The sequence below is a fragment of the Botryllus schlosseri genome, chromosome 15 (assembly GCF_051294905.1).
Source record: "Botryllus schlosseri isolate E-star chromosome 15, Bs_hap1, whole genome shotgun sequence".
In the NCBI taxonomy this organism is placed as follows: Eukaryota; Metazoa; Chordata; class Ascidiacea; order Stolidobranchia; family Styelidae; genus Botryllus; species Botryllus schlosseri.
Window position 1 is genome coordinate 8,137,728 of NC_137250.1, and position 24,114 is coordinate 8,161,841.

The window sequence follows — 24,114 nt, forward strand, 5'->3', positions numbered from 1 at the left end:
TTACGGCGGTGCTAGAAAACTATACTAACTAATCAAGAAAATGGATAGCTGTGGCGTTGTTTTTAATTTGAATTTGTAATTGTGAATGTCACTTCCATGGCATTTTATATCTCGGCATAGATAAGGAAAACAATGTTTATTTGAAAACTGCATTGTCCTACAAGTGTCGCCATGTCTGCTATTCTCTCTCGTCAATCAAGGTGTTGTGCAATGCAAGATTATTAGACGCGGGATGGTAGGTAGATCGAATTGGCTAGTTGTGTTAGTCGCCGGTGCGACAGCAACTTAAATTTTGGGATGTTGTAAAGAGGGCGCTATGAGCCCCTAACCCTGGACACCCCACTTTGTTGACCTCTTAAAGACATGTTTATGCTGCCACGAGAATAATTAATCTCGCCGTCATGAATATTTGCTGCAATATTGATAAATCAAGTAAAAATTGTAAATTTGTCAAAGACTCGCGAACCATAGGTTCCCGACCACTGATATATATAAACCTAATACCTTGGTAGCTTTCACACCCTATTTAACGTCCACTTACGAATGAATATAACTTTATTAGTTACACATAATATATAGATTTTCGATGTTGGCCTACATTGTAGTGCAGTTGTAAGAGCACCCGCCATGCTGTATTTCAGGTTATCAATACACACCACTACCTCGCAGCAGCATAATACAAGTAATCACCATTCTGCCTATATTTTCAAATACTGTCTTATGTAGGCTATTCATTTTTGGTTATGCCTATTTGAACGCAGTTTGACCGTTGCTGCTTGGCGAGCAGTAGGCTAGGCCTCGCCTATGTAAGTTGGCATACTTAGGTACGTACATCGAACAAAGATGTGAAATTTTGTACTCGTCAAATGAGACATTACGATTTCCACAACGAAGCAATAAAAATCAACAGCTGCTGATATTTATCATAACCGAGCCGTTCTTTGCCGTTTCTCGTAACGGCAGCTTGCAGTATCTGTATTAAGTGGAACACCAAATTTGATGTTCACTTTAACTTATTCTCATATGACTCTACTTGAAACGGGTGTCATCGTTATTTCGCAATTTTTTACTCAACATTTGGACCTGTCGCCATAGCTATACGCTTATACACCATGTTAGCGTGGGTTGTAGCTAGAATCAGGTCCAAAACAGCAATTCACCCCCCCCCCCACTCCAAACGTTTGTCTTGGTTCCCCCATAGTGTGGTCAATTTTAAGTTGATGATTGAGTTTCGTCAATAATATTGGTAATTGCATTATATTATTATTCATTATTAATCTTCTCTCATCCCCCGATGGTTAGATTCACTGGTAGAACTGGGGGCACGTAATTCATAGCTATAATATCTGGTATTGTTATAACTGTAATTTATTATATGTTGGTAATTCGTGACCCCCCCCCCGTCTGTAATATAATCAAAAGATATTGTAGTCGTCCAAACGTAGCAGACTAATGAAAAACTTTCCTGAGACGAGAGACGAACAATGTGCGTCGCACACATAAATTGTCATGTCCCAATTCCTCTGTGGGTGCCCCGGGTGACATTTGTAATGTGGCGCTCAGAAGGAAGGGAAACACTATATATTCGCCACGCCCACCCTGCGTGGCTATTGATAATGGACACACAGGCGTACCCAACATTTCGGTAAAGTTCTTTCTTTGGTCGCAAGTTGGCCGAAACTGCATATGACTTTTGGTGTGTCCTGGCGCGTTAATGACCTGCACCGCAATGCCTATAAATTGTGCCCGTTTTGTGTTAAGGGGACAGGTATGGATATCAAAATCAAGCTATCTAGAGACATTAAATCGCGAAGCTCGAAGAACATTTTAAAGTTAATTAAATCTCTCGAAATACTCTATATAATTAATGTTGATTTACGAAATACTTCTAAGTCTCCTACGACCTCGCTCCCCACCCCATTGGGGAGTTTGGGGTGCGGCAATTACGAACCTGGCAAGAATTCAAATCGTTGGGTGCGATGAATCGTCCAGCACTATAAAGCTAGGCAATGGGTACATTGTGACGTAACAAGCAAATGACGTATCATTTATAAAGAAAGGAGTCATCTCATTAGGCATTTTCATCGCATCCTTATTGTCTTCATTATATATTCTTAGACTAGTTCTACGAAGTGAAATGAATGTAATCGTGAGTAATCGTGATTACTTTTCCAATGTAATCGAAATCGTAATCGACTACTTCCTGATTTTGCTGTAATCGTAATCGTAATCGCGTGATTCAGAAGTAATCGTAATCGCAATCGATTACATTCATAAAGTAATCACCCCATCGCACTGTCACATCCGCGCGTTTGTTCTAATAAATTCTCGCCATTAGGTCTACACTACAAGACAATTTTTCAATATATTTATGTACTTAGTCAGTCATTGAGACATTTTACTATACTCTGGTTTGGGTCGAGTAACTCTTTATTCGATCGGACATTGAGGTCAACAATCGTGCGTTGATTTGTTTCATTCGAAGTGCCGGATGATGTGTCTGTTATCCTCAAGTCATCAACGCTACGAGGCCTCCAACGCATGTGGTGCGCTACACTTAAATTATGCGGACCGACCCGAGCTAATTAAATATTCCGATCGAACATTACTTAGCCTGAGCACGAGAGGCCCGCGTATTAACTTTATTCTTGCGGGAATGATCTCGATAAATGAATTCGTGAAAGAAGGATTATGTACATTCTTTCTTCTCGTACGATCTGAAATTCATTTTAATATGATTCCATTCGATGTCATCCAGTCTTGAGTGTTATAAAGCCGATGAGTATAGATGCCCATGGCAGGATATCTATCAGGTTAAATGCAACAAAGCTTATATCTGCTTCGAGCAATAGAGACGGTATTCGGAAGTGATATATATGTATATTAACTTGACGATTTATCTGGTACGTGTGATAAGCTTGATTCCGGGCTGATTCGTTGTTTTAATCCCCGAGGGAGATTCTTACCCCAGGAAGAGCAGAGGTCATAATTGCAATGAAGTTCTTTATTGAAGTTGTAGGTTGATTGTGAGATCTTCCGTGCCCATAAGCCTGCGAGATTTTATGCGTGATAGAAGCAATAGGCCCAGTCCAAATTTAAGATAAGAGCGGCAGAGTAGCATGTTAAAAACAATAGCAATAGGTATTTGAGGTGATAGCCTACTGCACAACCGTCGAGATCTAATGGTGGGCTATACCGGGAACTCTTATGCGAAAGTTCTGGAGTGCATGGTGCGGTCGACATAGTTGTACAAATTGCACACCCACTAAATACGCCTGTGTAAAGCAGCTATTTACGAAAGGTTTGGTGTTCCGTATAGCTCGGACGTTACATGGGCACTAGCGATGTTCAGAATTTTCCGACTATCAAGGAGTCGTGGTTTTCAGTCCGTTTCCCTAGCCGTATACCTTTAAAACTTCTTCTAGTTACTTTTTTTATGTACCTAATCCCTTGCATCTATCTCCGTTCTAAACTGTAAAAAATCGGTTGAAAAGGGCGATTCTCCTATAATTTAAAAACCGTGATTTTATTTAGCCTCGTATATTATAATTGTCATGAAATCCAGGCTTGATGCAGCTGTTATGATATCTGATGCTATAAATATTCACTATTTTGAAAGATAACAAGGTCAAACTTGTACTGTTTTTTCATACATCTGACGATTGAAGTAGTTGTTCGACACTATTCGACACTACTTATCAGAGACTCAAAGTCAGGCATTGGATATCGAAAAGTCTTATAATAAAAAAACGTTTATACCACTTCCAGAACCTTTCAAATTCATTTCACGTGGCAGTATATACGATATATCTTGTTAGGCAAAGTCGCTACTTAAAATGAGACCTCCACATAAATGCAACGGTACCACCGCATACATACCCTTCATCGCCAATGGGAGTATCTATGGTAATTATGACGAACTGAATTCGACACTCGCGCCCTTCGAAGAAATGCTTGGCGAACAAATAGGTAAGGAATGATTGCTTTTACGATTAAGCTACTTTGCGAAGCAGGAGAAGCGTCTAATTTCGTTACATGCTTAGAAGTTGTTGAGTGTTTGAAAATTTGAAGAATTGAGTTTGCACTGCCCCAAAGATACCTGCTGTCGATTGCAAACACATATTTGGTCTATTACTGTGTCTGATTTTTCCACTGCTCGAATGTTATAGCCTACTCATTTTGTTATTAACGAAGGCTCCAATTCGAGTACATGTTTTGGTACTGATTCGCTTTTTCATGGCAATTCATGTCACAATGACACTGTGACCATATGCTATACGACCATTTGATATCAAGCTCCAGTTGTTTATTTGTACGTTGCAAAATCATGCTGAACCTTAGTTAGCACTTGGCATTCTTGACAGTGTGTGCATAGAATTATCAACGAAAAACTCACATAACTCCGCTTCTACTGGTCGGAATTGAGTCAAATTTGTTTTGCATCGTCTTTGAAGACAGCTCAACAATTTCATGGGGTTGACAGAAAAATTTGAATTTTTTTAAAATTTTCCCTAATAAATTAAAAATTTGAATTGGATCTGCGGAGCAGGGCATGGTATGGTATGGTATGGTATGGAAGTATGGTATGGTATGGTATGGACCGATATTTTGGTATGGAATATGGAACAATGCAAGTATGGTATGGAATGGAAGATTTTAATCTATGGTATGGAACGACAATTCCATACTTCCATACTTTGGTGGTGTTTTATACATTTTATCGTGATCTGTGCAAGCTTCATGAAGCGTACGTTGTTCGTTGTTGTTCACGGAATATGATCGCTTTTGTTATGTGTGAACGTGAACTATTGAACGCTGTGTAGGAACAAATACACGCTTGTGCAACGGTTTTAGGAGCACTTGGAATGACATGATTCTGTGTTCTAATAAAGACAACAGTCATGTTGATCCGATTTTCTCTCGAGTCTAAGACACGACGTATCCGAGCATAGTCTATCACGTGACGCAATAATTGGTAATGTAGGCTATTCCAACTACCACATTCCTTGAGTGACGACAGCTTACAAGCAATCATGATGAAACGAACTAAATGCTCAATGTGATTGATAACTACATTTCTTCCCAAACATTGTCCGCACATCTATACTATTTAAATACCGAGATATGTTATTGGTCATATTTCAAACGATCTCGCATTAGGATTATGGATCAGGGAGTGGTGTAGATATAGTTTGGAATTCTCGCCACGCTAACCCCAACCAAATACCGTACTAATAATCACGCAGATCGCTGCAGCATTGATCGCCTGCAGCTGGGATATTTTATTGGTGCGCCTATATTATAAATTATTTTGCGAGTATTTACTTCAAACTTGCATGTGCCTCATGCCAATGTACCGGAAATGAGATGATATCCTTATAGAACAGGGGCGGGCAACTTCTCAAGTCGGCGGGTCAGAAATAGGAAAATTAGGTACTTGGCGGGCCGGATTGCTGAATGGATAAATTATTCGCCCATGTATACAAGTAATAAATCGCATTTAATGAATGTTTTTTATCGAGAGCAATGTCACTTCAAAGCCATTTCTTTTCGATAATGACTATCTAGAATGTTGAATTGGGGATAGCACTGTCATACAGGCGCCGCCGTGTCTGCTTCTCTCTGATCAAATAACTCACGGTGCAATCCTTAATTAGGATTTCAGAGCGTTTGATAGCCCGGTACCCAAAATTTACCAAGAATCAATTCATTAGGGTTCAGCACATCGTAAATGCCGATAATGCAAGTCTTCTCGCTTCGACGAACTTAAGCGTAAGCTCCACTCTCGCACGCTGCACAGTGCGCACACCTATATAATAACATACAGTCACTAAAATTTGACGTTTAGGCAAGTAGCGGGGATCTTGGCAGACTGGGGCCGCGTGCCACATTATTATGTAAGACGGGGCCGGAAAAATCTGTCCGCGGGCCGGAAAAATCTTGTTGCTGACCGTATGTTGCCAGTCCTTTTTATGGACAGTCCTAGATAACAATCTGCTCACTATCTCATTTTGCTCGCGGAAGCTGTAGAGTAGACGTACACGGCACGTCACCACCGTAAACTAAACCTCACCAAAGCAAACTCTGTAAAACTATTACCAGGAATTAGATTCGCATTAGATTCGCTAGTTTAAGCAATAATCACATCCGAAATATCAATAATATAGGTGCTATACAAGGTACTATACTTATGATGTTGAAGTATTTGAAAGTATGGAATATGTATCAAGTATGGTATGGAACAATTGTTGTCACGTCACAACATATCATCCGTCCAATTATATAACTGGCGATTTCACGCCCCATCAAATTTTATCCTATATACAACCCATACTAACGTGCTATTCCAGCAGATGGCTGATTGCAGATTGAAATTTTGACTAAAGTATTGCGAAATACCGTTGGTGCACGATTCGATGAGGACCCTAGGAGAATAACATGAAATTCTGCTATGACGAATACTGCTTCCTGGCGACACAGGCCTGCTACACCACCCTCCTAATTCCGATATTACGAGTTATGAGCAACGCAAAAGAACAGCTTGGTTATGGTTGTTGTATCAGCAGCCGGATTTTCTTATTTTTGGCCAGAGCCAGTGCGGAGCCGGATCAGAACTTTTTCTGATACGGCTGGAGTTGGATCGGAGCCGGATCAGTTCTTTTTACCAAGAATATGACAGACTTACGCTCTTCCACCCTCGAATCAAAAGTTAAAGTGAAACGTTCATGGAAATAAACCACATGCTAAGTCCATGTGGCATAATTACTTCAGTTAAGGGTTGGGTTTGATATTTGAGTTTTTAATTTCCTGTGTGCATTGTTGCAATCAATATTCGATGCCATCCTGTGAGTAGATAATTGTTTTCGGAGTTTTTAGGAGCGGAACACGGTCATTCCTAGAATCCGGCCTAGGAGTCGGACCAGAGCTTCAAAAACAGGATCGGAGTAGAGAATTTGTCGATCCGCTTCGCCCTACGGACGATAAGCATAATCAAACATCAATAATTGTGATAATATTTGCATCTAAGCAGAGTGGTGAATATTATCCTCACGAGGTATTGCTGACCAGCCTACTACTACATCTAATACTATATTTCTACCGACTGATCGTGTTAATTGCTTAAATACTTATACTTATGATGTAATAGTGAGCAGTAGAGATTACATATCCGACGGTTCTGATGTCAGTTACCTGATGCAACGCATCACAAATCCTCAGATTGTTTCATAGCCTTCATAAAAGTAAAAAGTAGAGTAAATGTCACTTTACGAAGAAGTCGAATATATATGTCAGCGATTATGTTTACTTTGGTTTTATCGGATTTAATATGTAACGATAATCTGGAAGTGCAATCGATTACGATTTACAAATCATGCTTACCCCAGGTCTGACTAGAGCAGTAGCTATGAATTGAAGGTAAATCGTTCCGAGCGCAAAAAATAATTCAGTTGACTGCAGCTTTGCCCCCCTTCGGATTCTTTCACGCCCGCCCCCCCCCCCCCCCACCAGTTTGAGAACTGTAATACAGAGCATATGTAGACTCCACTCCAAATCGGTCTTACAAATGTTAATAATCGAAAACACTGCTCAACGCCGCGTATCAAATGCGCCCAGTCCATTCGTCGAGACCAGGCATGTCAAGCTCCACTTGGTCGCGGGACGGATTCAAACCTGTGATCGTTGGCTGTTTGGACCAGTAAAATGATTCCATAATGATGCCTCAAAATCCATACCCTTGTTTATCACTTGATTACATTATTATGAAGTCGGTTGAAGACATTTATACATCGCTGTAATACTGGCTCTAACGAATTCTAATTAGGCATAGTTCTATTTGCTCCTTTGGTTTTAAGCGTAATGTGGCGTTAGCTCTGTGCATGAGTTGTGAACTTAATCGTGGCCGTTGGAATTAAGTTCATTATTATTAAGTCACCATTCCACCTTCTCTGGAGTCCGGGGATCTTTTGAGTCTGAAAGTTATATGGAAGTGAGACCACAGATATCTGAATTATATTTTACGTAATTATTATATTCTCCATGTAACCTGCATATAATGGATTGACGCCTTCATTTCTCTGAAATAAATAATTTTAATCCATTTTCCCATAAACTCTGACCTCAGTGTGCACTTTTTGACTTATCGAAATTCGGTGTCACTTCCTCCTCTATAACAGTGACTATAGTGTGACACCACAACACTGCCGTAAAGTGGTTATAATGTGACGTATGAACATGTTCGATATTTGCTGTGTTGGGGAATTATTTGATAGAAGTATTTCTAGCAAAAAATCACAAAATTTGTTAGAAATGTGCTGCATACTACAAGTGTTTTTCAATCTACTAAGAATTGCTTCGAGAGCCGTATATTTGACCTTCATTAACTCACTGCTTTATATCGATTTCCGCACTATTTCTGCAATGAAATAACTACCCTTCATGAAATTGTGTAGTGTTTTCCATATAATAACATGCTCACGAAATGCCTGGGTCGCATATGAATATATAGAAATTATCACGCATTCGCGGTCGTCGTGTCATTTCACCGCGCATACACGAAAATTGGCCACGTATGAGTATGAAGCTCGTGCATAATTTATCGCATTGACTTTCATAAAATTTCACGTCGAATCATTTAATGACAAAATGTATAATTTCTAGCTGTAATCCTGATTCGCTGGCTCGAATTGAATTATATGCCATTGATTTTTTTTGCATGGAACACTTCCTCTCGCTGCGATTCGATGGAGTCGTGAGTTGTCGCGTGCGTGAATGCTAGAATTATACATGAAACGTGAGAATAGATTTCTTGTTTCTATCAATCATGATTATCGAGGAGGACTCCTTTGTAGGCTCCTATTATCTTGCTTTTTTAACACTGCCGCGAACATATGAGATAAATCAATATTGTGCGTAGATTTGCCGACCATCTTCCTCCATATTCGCACATAGCAACAACGTGCCTGGCGAGTAAATCATCGGTTATGTTAGTATTCCTTCGTTCGAGGGAAGTCCTCAAATTAGCGAAATATTCAAATTGCAGGCAAAAGGATCGTGGATTTGACTCCGTCGAAGTAGATTTATAAGTTTAGATGTAGGACTCGGTGGAAAAAATCCATAGTTTTACATCAATATGCAATACATGTAACTCGAATTGGTTGTGTAACAACCAACAAGTCCAGATCTGTCGCACAACGACGATGCTTCGTACTGGCGAATGAACGCCTGAGCTAGAGACACGCTCAGGATGATACAACCAGAAGATAATTGTATTCTATCAGCGAATCCCGCATTAAATACAACCGGCCAATAAAATGACCGGGACATTGACTATACACGCTAACAATTTGAAAATGTTTACAAATTCGTAACTACGTCGGAAATTCGTTTGCAACAAAGGAAACATGCCTTTCCTCTTAGGTATACTCATGCTATCAAAACTATTTATAAATTCGAGTCTGTTTCCTCGAATAAATTCCTTGTTATCGTACATTTTGATAGAAGTAACCCCATTATCGAGAGTTGTTGACAGAATATCGATCCCATTTGTGTTCAGGTGTAATGGATTGGATATCAGTGTCCATGAACGCAATTGTCTTCATCCTGGCGACCGTAGGAAACGTTTTCGTCATAGCGACGTTGTTGATGAGCGAGGGGAAGATTAGTGTCACCAACCGCTTTCTACTCAGCTTGGCCGTGAGTGACCTGATGGTGGCGCTATTCTGCATACCGATCACCACGGTTGGGAAATTGAAAGCTGAATTCATTTTCGGAGAAGCCATTTGCAAAGTCTTCGGATATTTGATGAGTAAGCTCGCCATAACATCAATTACGCTTGTTACGAACTACATTATTTGGACTTGAGGTCAAGTATTAATGTAGGTGTGTATAGATTGGACGAGTGGACAATTGGACATGTTTTGAGGGCCATAGCATCGGCGTTGACAGACACGAATCTATATACCAGTTTTATTATATTTTATCCAATCATGGCTAGCAATGCAAATTACGATGTAGTTATTAAATACAATGCGATAAAAGGTACATGTAGGCTCCTGTTTAAACGACTAACTGTAGCCGTTTAATCATACATATGTAACTTGGCTTACTGGCATTATTACTACATTGTAAACGAAAATCGTGTATTTCACCGATTTTCACCGTAGCGCAGGATGCAAACCAGGTTAACGTAGGGTTACCATATTTTGGAAATCTAAAAAAGGACACTTTTTCAGAATTTTCAGACTTGCAAAACCGGAGGAAAATTCTCAAAAAATGGTAAATTTTAGACTAAAAAAGGTAATCTTTCCCGCTCGGTGCCCAAAATACAGTTTTCCCCTCACATTGTCGGGTGGTTGACAAAAAAAGTCAACTTTCCGCTCAGTTCCCGAAATACCCGCCAGAGCGTCACTTCGGTGCTGATTTACGGCATCTTAGTAGGATTTTGCTATATATATATGACCAGAATTCTCAAAAAAGAGGACAAAAGGGCGTCCTCCGAAGACACTTTCAAAAAGTCGAAAAAGAGGACAAATCCTCTTAAAAGAGGACGTATGGTAACCCTAGGTTAACTGATCTTTCAGGTACATAATTTTGCTTTCACACCTGTTCCAATTAGTGAACGCGAGTCAATACGCCAATTCTTACGGATATATAGGCTATCCTAGAAGTGTTGTAGGTTCTGTCTTCGTAAGATATCTCCATAAGATATGGTGCATTTGACTCGTTTCCACCCATCTCAGTGAGTGTGGAAGCAAAATTTCGTAGCAGAAAGTCCCCGTGATTTGATTAGAATCCTAGGATAGGGTCGAAATCTGGTAAATATGGTAGGATCCAAATGTATATTTTCAGCCGGCTCCCTTGCAAAAAGATCTTGACAGCATGACCACATTCAGGTCAAAATACAAGCAATTTCTAATAAATAAATACTAGTCCGCCCTCAAGATTACTGGACCACGACCTGACCCATCGATTTCGCCTTCCGTGACATGCCATCCCATTTTTGTCGCTTGCTTTTCTATACTATCTTCTTTTACTTTTCATTCAGTATGTATGCCTCCCCTTTACATCGCCTAGGCCAGTGGTTCTTAACCTAGCCCCCAGCGCCCCCCAGGGGGCGCTGGCGATTTTGAAGGGGGCGGAAACGCTCAGGGGGCGATATGGGGGGCGCTGGGCTCAGGGGGCGGTATGGGGGGCGCTGGAGAAAATGGCTTCGCAGTAGATGATGTGGTGATAGGACATATCCTTAATGAGTATTCAGAGAAAATTAACACCGAAAACTTCGTTAGGTAGAGCCTTATATATAGGTTTAATTGTCCATGGGCGCCTAAATCACTGAACCGAATGTTCCTGTCTTGGCAATCTGAACCCCAGAAGACGAATTCCATCTGGCAGGGAAAAAATATATGCCAGTGAAGAAATACCAATTTGAAATCGTGTGCGTCTTTTAGTTTAGTACGATTGGGCGACAGGGATATTCCTGTTGGGCGATATCCCTGTTGGGCGATTCTATATTTTTTGATATTGCAGACAGGAGGTCACGAAATAACATCATGCAATGAAGTCATACCAACGGGTTCGCCCGCCCGAATATGTTTAATTATTAGTTACGGGCCCCACAGTTTCCAAGACACCTCACAATGTTCGCTTTAAGTTTTGATGAGTCTGCGCACACTTAAAAACTCACAGCGCTTACCCTTTGACAACAGTGCGTAACGACTAAAAAAAGGCCATAACTTCGGATTTTTTGTGCGCAACGTAGATTTTCTGTGCGCAGACACCGTGTCAGCACTGCGCACGTGCGCAGCTTTGAGGGAACATTGCACCTCACTCAGCTCTACCGGTAAATCTGGTAACGTGAGCAGAGAGGACAAGAAATTGATAGCAATATATGTGCAATCTCCGATCTTACTGACCGATTTTAACACGAATTATCGAAAGTTTTGTATAATTATTATTGAGGGGTCCTACCTTTCCAATCACACATCACTCAGCTTTACTGGTAAATCTGTTTACGTGAGCAGAGAGAGGATAAAAATTGATCTCATTTACATGCAATTCCCGATCATATTGACCAATTCAATCATTAATTGGTGAAATTTTTCTCGCTTCGTGCGTCTATGCGAGACTATAGCTGCCTCAGTAAATGGACACCCGACGTTGATACCTAGTATCAGCAAATAGCGGACAGCCGAATGGGGGTCTGGGGGTCAAGTCCCCCGGAAGTGTGGTTTTATCACCCGATGGGGGCCCAGGACCAACGTTTTTGTTTGGGGGGCGGGGGGATGACGAAGTGCTGTTACGGCCCTGGTAACGAATAATTGTACCTACGGACACGCCCGAATATGTTTAATTATCAATTACGTGCCCTTTATTTTCCTATACAAGAGCTCACTCAGTGCTACTGTTAAATCTGATTACGTAGGCTGGGGTGCGCAAGGAAATCGTTTTAGGGGGGTTGTCTTTATTACATTCCTGACAATATGAAGTTGGGGGGCGCTGGAGCACGATAATTTTTGAAAGGGGGCGCTGGAGGAAAAAAGGTTAAGAACCACTGGCCTAGGCCAAGGTGTGTGTCTGATTCCAAAGACTACTCCAAGTTGTTTCGACACCTTCCTATCTTTTCATTGTATCGCAATTTTCGTGGTGTATTGAACTGATAAAAATTGCTAATAAACCGAACCGTGGTAACTAGAACCGACAGTAACCAGTAATGCTAACCATATCGCTGATTTCTTGAAATTTCATAAGACGGTTCTATAGAATCGGTGCGAACCGATTAATTCTGGCCACATTTTTTAACTTTCGTATTTAAAATGTTCCGTTCGGCTTATTTGTATTAATGATGTCGTTCTACTATATAACAATACCGGTGCCTAATGCATGGCCGTTGAATGATTTGTTTATTCACGAAACAACAGCGCGATAGTCACATGTTCCTCGTGGGTCATCTCAAAAGATACGCACCCCCACCACGCACGAGGTCTATAGTCCAAGCTTGTAGATAAACGTGATCCCATTAAGTGTATTAACGTTGAGTTAATATTTAACTTAAGTCAACTGTCTGAGCAGTGAGGATAAGCACGAATCTTTGCGCAACCGCGCCATTGCTGACTTCACGTTAAGGTTGGACATAGCCATTCTTGCAAGTAGGGAGTTGTTCCAAGTCTCTTCTATTATCTTCGTTGCCGCGTCTAATGACAAGAATGCCAGACTCAACAGTAAACATAATTCGCAGCGGTGTAGCTCATTAACGAGATTTCTGTAAAGGTTAACTTTTCGCAATATTTGTCATTCTTGGCCTACATTTGCCCCATAAAGGTCAACATAGAGTTCAAACACATTGGCATGCCATTGACGTGCAGACATGCCAATATTCGCAATCGACCAGGACCTTCCAACCTCCCGTAACCATGGGCCACTTTTATTTTGAAATGATCCCGTGGTTCTCTTCTCGAAATATAGGAAGCACTCTGGCTTTGTGACATTCTAATGACAAGTAAACGTACCCGAGAACATGTATCATGATTCTAGGAATATTCCAGTAGTACTTTTTGTATTATATTACAGCAAAATTTGTACCCTCCACAGTGATCTATGAATTTACATAATATCCAGTTGCAGGTTCAATTCTCTTGTAGTTTCTTCTCAGCGACGAAATGCTACCAGAATTTCCAATTTGATTAACCTCATTTATTGACTTTCGCTTCAGATGGTATCCAATCGAAAAGCTTTGGTTGGAATGAGATTATTAAATGTTTGGATTTTCGTGAACGGTGCTTCTAATGTATGCAATTAATGCCGGTTACTAAAAGTTACGAGCTTGGATCGTCACGTAGTAGCACCAAAGAAACCTTGGCCTCAGATATGAGTGAACCTACACGTTCTTAAAAAGATCACTGTGCAATGTGCATGTGCATCTTATTAGTCTGTGCTGATTCGCTGTTACATGCTCCATCAATAAGACCAATTATTGCATTATACTGGAATGCTGAGCATAAGAAAATCTGAGTTCTTGATTCTGGAAATATGCCTGCAACATACAGATAATAGTCACATGCCCATATGCCGTATCAGCTTTGTTTATAATCACAACCGAGGATTTAGACCATCTCTAACTCACTTCTACCCTAGGGTGTCAATGTATCCAACGAACCTGACTATGTCAAATTTTGTTATTGAACGACTTATCCCGATTTTCACGAAATGGATGTGAGAAGTTGTATTCAACGCATTGATATATTAAAAACGAAACACCAGAATCAATTGGACCTAGCTAGAGCATGACATGTCGTTAGTATAAATATGCCTAGTCCCGCCACGTATTGAAAAAGTGGTGGAAATTACGTATTGCAGGCGTTACCATCGAATTAACAGTACAAATTAAACATGAAACAAATTGACAATTTTGTGTTCGTGGAATCCGGTCATGTGTAGCTTATTAAAAAACAACCATTTGGAATACTTTTGTGCATCAACATCCCTCACTAACTTTACATAGTTACATACTAACTTACTAATTGTGCAACATACGCTTACTGTTAAGTAACAAAAAGAGTTCGTCGCTAATTCACTGATACAGGAAACTTGAACCAGCATATCGCACTATGGGACCTATTGGCCGCCATACGCTCTCGGATGTTAATCAAAACCCCAGATCCATTCGACCATATAACACCAGGCCATGTAGCGTACAATTAAAGGGTTCGAACGCGATCAAAATAGGCTCTGCAAGGTTTCGTTCTTTCGTTCTTACACTGCGTTGCCCCAAACAATAACTGATGGTTATTGTCCGATTGAGAGAGAGATCTTATCGTACGAAATCGCCAATTGCAAACGAAGCAATGTTTCGATAAAGGCAATGATTGGTCTGTCCTCTGTACTAGAGCATTAGAGCAAGTTGCCAAATTTTGTGTGATTATGGAACTCAACCAGCAGGGTTATCACCGACTGGAATTAGCAGACATCTGTTTTGACCGATCGCAAACGCACATACATAGGGTTACCGTACGTCCTCTTTTAAGAGGATTTGTCCTCTTTTTTCACTTTCTTGAAAGCGTCCTCGTAGGACGCCCTTTTGTCCTCTTTTTTAGATTTTGCCCTCTTTTTGGAGAATTTAGCGAAAATTTATGGGAGCTGAGCCGGAAATGACCTTTTATTTCTTAGTCAACCACCTGAAAATGTGAAGGGAAAATCTGTATTTTGGGCGCCGAGCGAGAAAGTTGAAAAAAGTTGAAAATTTACTATTTTTCAGGATTTTCCACCGGTTTTGCAAGTCTGATCCAAAATATGGTAACCCTAACATACAAATACACACAAACTGACAGGGATGATATTCTACAAAAAAAAATCGTTTACTGAATTCATAATATTGATTAAATATTCATACATTCAAATATCAATAACTTTCGAATAGAATTTTCGTGGAAACCGTAATCACAGAAATATATACTCAAAAACAGTCTCAATGCAATGCATAGATCATGCGGTGTACTCAATATTTCAAGCGATTCCCAAATAATTAGGAATTGTACTGTATATTAGATGCACCCATTGAATGAAATACTAAAATGAGATTTGTGCTGATTCGGCGTGCGTCTAAATGTAACGCTTTCTCGTGCAGATGTCTCTGTAGCAATCTCCTCGTTTACGATGGTGGCAATATCGCTGGAGAGGTATTTCGCAATATGCATGCCATTGGCAGCAAGAGGATGGCAAACCCGGTCCCACGCCCGGAATGTGAGTTTCTATTGGTAACGCAAGCGCGTCGAACTAATTCCAAATGTGTACCAGATCAGCCTATTAGCTGTCTTCCACTGACGTTATATGCTGCTGTAGAACTAAACGTGATCTAAATCAAATATTGCAACAGTTCAACTTCAAACACGTCTACATAAGTATTTTTGATACGTTGCTCCCTTACAATAAGTAATGAATGTTTTCGAGGGGGAGTCTTATTTTCATGCGCCCGAAATACGGAACAAGCAGACGGCAACAATAATGATACGGGAAAATACTCATCCTCATGGAATGTACAGTGTTTGATATCGCATAGGAATGATCGATACGTCCGTCGAGGTCAAAGTCTGATCACACCCGCATCAAACAAGTAGCCTATACTCTACCTCTACGTAATCTGTCGGTAACGAATGTTGGTTTAAAACAGAGGTCTCAAACTCAAATGTGCTCGCGGGCCAATTTTCTAGTTTGTGATGACGCCGCGGGCCGCAGCATCAATAATAGGGACATTTAATGTATAATTTCCGAGTAGGCCTTATTTGACGGGAGCTTGCAGACAGGCATTCCACAAACATCGTGAACATGTAATTTGCTATTGTACTATTCACGCTTGACACGGAAAAAAATCCAATTTTCAAACATTTGGATCCAATTGTTTTTGTGCAGGGCAATATTTGTAGAAATAATGAGTTATATACATCATGTGAGAGGATGCATCATGACATTTTCAATCTGTCGGGGTATAATATTGCAGCTAGTGGACCCTTGACGTGGCACAATTTTATGAAGAATATTTTAAAATCTACTGAAGATTGAACTGATATCAGAGCATTTGAGCGGTGTAGCCTAATCCGGGTTGCGATATAGGCTGGTAGTGATAAGTATAGGCTATTGTTTGTTACTGTCATTGCCAAAGTCAAATTAAATCAGCGATAGATTTTGCCTTCGATAATTATTGGAACATAACAACTTGAATATAAACATTATATGTAACCATAGTATAATAGCATTGTTTCTTAACTTTAGCGGTCGTATCCCTCGTGCTTCCAATATGATTTCTAGTAGCCCCTGTTCATTTTCAACACAATTTCTGATGGTGCCTATATTAAAATCAGAAAGCCCATTCTCATGAAATCGCGCGTGGCGCGAAGACTATTTTCCAGTTGAATAAATTGACCAATAAAATATTCCACGGCCTATAGGCCTAATTGCACAATGCATCTAGTACCCCCTGATGTGATGCTTCGTACCCCGAAGGGGTCTAAGCACTCTAAGGACCCTGGTTAAGAACCCCTGGAACAGAAATGTCCAATCGCCGTTCATTGGTGTTACAGCTGTGGAGCGTACTATTACCTTACTCGCCACCGATAATTACATGGATAATGAGAACAAACAATTATTGCCGATGGTTGCCATAATGACCTGATTAAATAGCTAAATACCCCGCGCAACGCATGCTACGACCTTTTGATATATTAACATTCCCCATGACGACAGTTTCATAGATTGTTGCTTCAGTAGGATTACCAAGTCACCGTTCCGAGCCGCAAGTCCTCTCTGATTTTGACGTTTGACCCGACTCAACTCGAGTCATTTCTATTTAATCACCCAGCCCATCCGAAATCGAGTAATTTTACGAAAGGTCGCACCAAATCAAATCACAATTTTCATTCACGAATCATCAACGGGTCATGTTTTATCATCATGAACTAGACATATGACGTGATAGCTGATCTTCTACCAAACGGTGGCTTTTAAAAGTGATGCGATAGTGTAGTATGTTGAGATTTCAGTGATTTTTATAGTAGTTTTTGGGTGAACTTGGGGTGGCACTTGAATATATTGTCGAATACTTGAAATTCCAAAATGCCGTCGCGGGCCGCGTGTTTGAGACCTCTGGTTTAAAACATTAAATGATAGAAGCAATGTCGGGTCATGTAAGTCTTTTTAAAATCTATCATACGGCAATTCATGGATGTGTTGTGGTGATTAATGCATTCCAACTGATGGGTCGTGAGTATAGGGCATGGCAAAATGGAGTAACTGGGTGATTCGATTCTGAATCACGTATTATGCTTCTAGTCGATTAATCGAGTATTACTTAGTATCATGTCATAACAGAATACAATATTTCAAAGTTCAAATATGTACCTTTTGTGCATCCACAAAGAATATAATGCCTGTTATCCACGACACTAAAGATACTTTGGTATTTTTCCGACCATCCCGACTTCATAGCACTTGGTGACAATGTTGCAGGATGATCATGACTTCGAAAATGTGTTTATTTCCAGTAACGTTCGTAGCTTTGTACCATATGTTTCGTATGCTACGATATGGACAATCAAGGTTTCAAGGCTTCAACGGGGAAAATTAGTATCGAAACTATAATTCTCGTTAACTTTCAGTGGCGTAGAGCGTATCATTTCACTACTCGAATAAATCGTATTATATTACTCGACTCGAATCGTTAAAATTGACACTCAATTCAGATTCGAGTACTCGAATCATTGTGCCCGGCCATGTATAGTCGTTAGTAGTCATTAGATCTATTAGTTAAGTTGCTATTAGAGGGGGTAAGTAGAGATTTCCCTTTGAGGAGGATCTTGTATTTTGAGAGTGAACATGAACATATTTAGTAGGTATGAAAAATTTAACACATGAAAAATATTTGTGTATTACTTTTGATACTTCAGGGCATTTATGATGTGGCCTACATCAAAACATTTTACTTTAGTAAGACCCGTGGTAGTGGAACCATTTCGGGTCAATTACAAACAAATTATCGCTTAGTTAGGGTTTAATCGAAACCGAAGAGGTCATTAAGGCCTCATTCAGGTCAGGACTCCAATGCAAGATTTTAATCAAACGAGACCAGAAGATTAAGATTTAACCAAATCGGAGGAAACACATTTATTTTGGGAACTATCTTTCATATATAAGATCGCAGTACCGTATACCTGTGACGGCGAAACGATTTCAAACCATTCCCCCAAAATGTCCTAGATTCGTTTCACCAAGCAAGGGCATAGATATTTTGGAGTGCCTCATGATATCGATTGAACTTTTCGGGAATTAGGCGAGTTAGTCTACATAAAAATGTGGAAGAAAAACGATTTTTGGAAAGTCCAGTGCCTATATATACGAGAAATACGGCATGTTCAGCGGGCATTCAAGCTGATTTCTAAACTCTTGGCCGGCAAGATAGCGCAATGGTGGAGCTTCCGGCTTCTTGATCGGTAGGTCGTGGGCTCAATACCCGGCATGCTGGAGTCAGACCAAATACCTGATTAGTAACACCGGACCGCTATCCATCGCTTCCCCGCTTGGCGCTTTAGCATTACCCGGATAACATGGAGAGTTGGTTCAAGACTTGAAAAGCCTTACAAAGCTGTATCTTCACCTTCCTTGTCTAGAGACATATGCACATTAGGGGTCTTCAAAACTGACTTTTTTCTCAAATCGTACTGGCTACTTGATAAAATTATTAGGTTACCTAATTTCAGCCTACACACCAAATTTGGTTCAATTCCAACAACCGCATTGCTACAGGAGACGAAAGTTTCTATTTATTATGCAAAAATAAATAACAAAAAATTTGAAAATTTTCTGTTCAGCCCATGAAAATCTTAGGTTGTCTTGTCTATAGAAACGATGTTCACCAAATTTGGTTCAATTCCAACCAGTGGAAGCGGAGTTATTGTCGTCGAAAAATTTGAATTAGAATAAAATTTACGGTGTCCACTATAATGGTGCCCACTATAATAAATAATTAAAGAATTGGTCACCGTAAATACTATTTTATTCATAATCCAAATTTCGTATACTGTATATTATGAGTCTTGTATACTGTATATTCTGAGTCGTATATACCGCAAAACCATCAGGGACAAAATTATACAACGTCTTATTCCTATTCCTGTTCGCTCATGCGATTTATATAAAACCCATCGGGAGGCAGGTCATATATTCCTACTATGCAACATCCGTCCGAGTTCCTATACTCTTAATGGCGTCACGAATTTCAGTCAATCCCAATCAACAGATGGCTGCCTGATTTGTAGTCTGGATATTTCGAGGCTGACTTCCATTTGGTATAGTGACAGATGGAGTTTTGAGGTAGGCCAGTCCTAATTATACGCTGGTGTTGGCGTAGTAGTGGGCCATAGTAGGCGCGATATACTGCGGTTCGAGACTCGGTAGCAGCACGTTTCGAAGTATAGAAGGTTTATGTTTTTCTACTTCCCTGCTTCGCTGTTCTTGTGGCGTCTTTACATAATAGCTCAAGGAAGGTAGAATACCACGAAACGAATGAAATGAGCTTGGAACTCGTTAGAAAGAAATATCAAACACTATTACATCGGGCGCCTTGTACATAGCATTGTATATTGTGTGTCTTGAGCGATGAAAATGACAACTTGATTATGATTTGATTATGAATTACGATAAAAAGAAATATCTATCCCCTTGACGCAACATACCAATTTCGGCATATCGCTGATTATGTCTGCACTGCCAAATGCCGCTTTGACCCGTTCCGTCTGAAAACTGCTAAGTAACTATGAGATAGCATTACGTCATGCAATTAAGGATAAATCTACGAGTAAAGTATACATTGCGTGTGCGCTTACAGCCATGTAACATAATGTGACAGTTGTTGCGCAACTTTATCGCTGGATTATTACTGGAAAGTGATAGGGCAAGCGAAATAAAGAGGCGGTACGGTACTCCAATTTGTCACTGTGATAACCAGAGTATTGGGATTTACATCAATTTTGAGGCTTCTTTCTGCTGATACCTCCAATACAATGCAATCCGTTACTACAAATCTACCAAGATTACTGACGCCGCTCACCGAAACGACGTCGCGTTATTTTGCGTCGTCGTCTGCGTGCGGGCAACACTCAAAAAAGCTAGAAGGGAGAGTGGTCGTAGCCATAGCCTGCACGGACGGTATCGGATTCCAGATGGCCAAACGCCTTGCAGAAGATGGAGCCCATGTCGTACTTGGCAGTAGAAAGCAGGCGAATGTAGACTCGGCGGTGGATAAGCTCAAATCGATAGGTTTAAATGAAGTGTCTGGTTACGCATGTCATGTCGCAAACGCCGACCAACGCCATGCATTGCTATCGAAGACTGCCGAGAAACACGGCGGTTTTGACATACTGCTGAACAACGCAGGGGTAAACGCCCACAAGGGCTCCTTTTTATCGACACCAGACAGCGCTTTCGACAAGACATTCGACGTGAACGTGAAATCGAACTTTTGCCTTGTTCGCGACGCCGTGCCTTACATGAAAAACAGGAAGCATCAAGGCTCGATTGTATTGACCTCTAGTGTGACCGGGTACCGCGCCAGTAATTATCCGGGCGCGTACGCCGTGAGCAAGTTTGCTATCGTGCCGCTGGTACAAGCTTTCGCTCCTGAGCTGTACGAATTGAACATCAGAATCAATTGTCTGACACTTGGTTTGTTTAAAACGGCTTTCGCCGATGTTATGATAGGCACTGATGCCGCGCGCGATCACTATGCTGGCTTTAGCATTATGAAAAGGGTGGCGGACCCGTCAGAATGCGCCCCTATCGCGTCCTTCCTGTGCTCGGACGACTCCAGTTACGTAACAGGCGAGAGTTTTTGCGTAACGGGTGGAGTTTTCGCGCGCAATTAAAATTCAATGCTCAAAACAGAGTTGGACAAGTGGACTAATTACAGCGAAATGCCGTTGGTCTAATTCTATTGTAATTTGTGAATATTTTTATGCTCAGATTATGATTCTAATCTGAACTCTGAGCTAAACTCTGATTCCAATCTAAATTCTAATCTAAACTCTGCTTTGCTGAAACTGTTACGCGAGACCTGCTAAGTGCGAAACGAGTCAAACTTGGCGTGCAGACATAGCCATTGTCGCACTTTTGAGCATGAACTCTGACTTGAAATGAACTGACGTTTTTGCGAATTCAATAATGATAATTATAATAATTTAATTTGATAAAAAAATAGTCATGATTCTAATTATAATCTAATTTGGAAAATTTGATATTATTCTTGTTGTCTAATTCTGGTTCAAAACGCATTGAGTGGAATTGTCTTTTTAATCGTAATTAAAATTCGATAGTATGCTCACAAGCGATATTGTTATGCTATACGTTCTTTTATGTCGAATTTATTCAACTCTGAGTTTTCATACGCGATATCTTTACGACTGGCTATTAGTATCGCACCACCACCACACCATGTCGACTATGGCGCTTCTCGCGTATTTATGTCTCGTGCTCACGAAAACGCACGTGGTAAAGTTCAGTGCCTCGAACCAGCTACCATTTGCGTCGTTTGCGGACTTTTTCCGCATGTTTCATGTTATTGCAATTTTCAGGCGTGACATTTTAACTATGAAGTCCCACCACGAGGATTGAGAAATTGTCACGTTTTAGTGAGATTTTATTTGTCTTCTCATAAGCATTGGGTCGATTGTAGACCGTACAAATATCCAGGATATGAACCGAGCTGTATGTTATCGTCGCGGCATTGTGGATGACGTTCAATATCACCATCAAACGTATTTTTCTTTCTCAATTGTATACGCTGTTTGTATTGTGCATTATAGTTTTTTCCACGTATTGACAGAACACTTATATCAAATTGTGCAAAATATATACTGTACCATTAGCAATACGCATACGAACATTGTGTCAGGTTACAAGCTATATAGACTATAGACAGTCGGTAGTAGTGGGTATAGGCATTAGGCATTAGGCACTAGGCAGGCAAGGTTTACGAATCTGCGGTTTGCGCTGATGATATCCAGGAAATATGCGAAACTTGTAGTTTGGAAGTTTAGTATAGCTGAATGAATAAGGAAACGTCACCGTTTCAAATGAACCTTTTTGAAAACCGACAAGATTTCTAGGAAATTTTGCTTCATATTTGTTCATTTAACGGTGCGTTCAACTTCGAATGACTTGTTGCATCGCGTCGGCAACCCGAGAAGATCTACAACACTTAGCAATCCACCAACACATTACAGGCCTATATCCTGAACTAGACGGACAAGGTTACTTATTCCACATGTGCCATATGGCATGTTATAAACGTGTTTTAAACAAACTTAAATAAAAGACTTAAAAAACGTAATTTCTTTTGTAAAACGGGTGTAATTACTTCAAAACGATCATAATATGGCATTGGCCGTTCTCGGTAATGTAAATAATCGGTAATGTCCTTTCTCGGTAATTTCCATTCTCGAAAATGTCCATCCCCGGTGGTGTCCATTCTCGGTAATGTCCATTCTTGGCGATGTCCATTCTCCATAATGTCCATTCTCGGTATTGCTATTGTCGGCAATGTCATTTCTCGGTAATTTCCATACTCGATAATGTCCCTCCTCGGTGGTGTCCATTCTCTGTAATCTCCATTTTAGGTAATGGTCGATAATGTCCATTCTCGGTGATGGTTTTCTCGGTATAGGTATATTTTCGAATGAACACGTGGAATCTAAATCCACTTGAGTTCTATTTGTATTCACAATAACAATATACAGATTGCAATTACCTCTATGTGGGTTAATAGGCGTAAGCACCAATATGATTAATCTATGGATTTTAGATTCCAGATGTATTTGGAATTGATAAAACTTTGCCAGAGCCACGTGGAGTTGATTAATATTAATAAATTATTGCGTTTGAAATTGAACGTAGAGTACACCTTATTAACATCTTGGTGGACCACAGTTTTTCAATCACCTCCATTGTTGAGCTCGTCTTCGCCAGAAATACGATAATTGAGCCCATTTATAGCCAATTGACTTGTGATACTTAATTTTCGCAGTGGTGCACCACGCCAATAGGGAAATAAGCGCAACATTTTTAACAGTAATTATAGTAACAATAATAAGTTGATAAAATAAGTAGATTGGGCATTTCTTAAAAACTGTCGATTCCTTTTCAGATTCGACGTTATCAACACATTGATACTAACCGAGTCAAATATTTAGATTTCTTTTGTCAGATCCATTGATTCGGGATGCGGAGATCTGCGTATACCGTATATCACCGAAAATTGCAAGAAATAAATATTTTAGTCAATTGAAATATCGTCACTTTTCCGATCAGAAATTGGAAATGATTTTATCCAGTCATCGATTTTTGGTAATTTCAATCATCCGTTTTCAACAGGTCATTATCGTAGTTTGGATCTTCAGTTCTTTATTGATGAGTCCACTATTGTTTTTTCTCCGTGTAATCCGCGTTCCAATAGCCCGATTGAAGATTTGTAATCAAGCATGTCGGACTGTCTTCCCCATTCTGAACGAAGATGACTTTTCGTCTGATTCCATTATCTCAGCGGTAGGTACAACACCATTGAGACAATAAGTTACTTCA

General features: G+C 40.2%; 1 protein-coding gene and 1 pseudogene across 1 annotated transcript in view; both read left to right on the forward strand.

Moving 5' to 3' along the window:
• Positions 1–2,295: 2,295 nt before the first annotated feature.
• The window catches only part of LOC145457592 (cholecystokinin receptor-like), a 36,286-nt gene continuing 14,467 nt past the window's right edge, over positions 2,296–24,114 (forward strand). Inside the window, exons 1-4 of the mRNA XM_080335814.1 lie at positions 2,296–3,969; positions 9,554–9,805; positions 15,620–15,735; positions 23,908–24,102. Of these exons, the coding sequence (XP_080191940.1) occupies positions 3,837–3,969; positions 9,554–9,805; positions 15,620–15,735; positions 23,908–24,102 (696 nt within the window). The 5' untranslated portion in view covers positions 2,296–3,836. The remainder of the gene's footprint in view (positions 3,970–9,553; positions 9,806–15,619; positions 15,736–23,907; positions 24,103–24,114) is intronic.
• LOC145458155 (dehydrogenase/reductase SDR family member 4 pseudogene) lies at positions 20,404–22,402 on the forward strand (annotated as a pseudogene).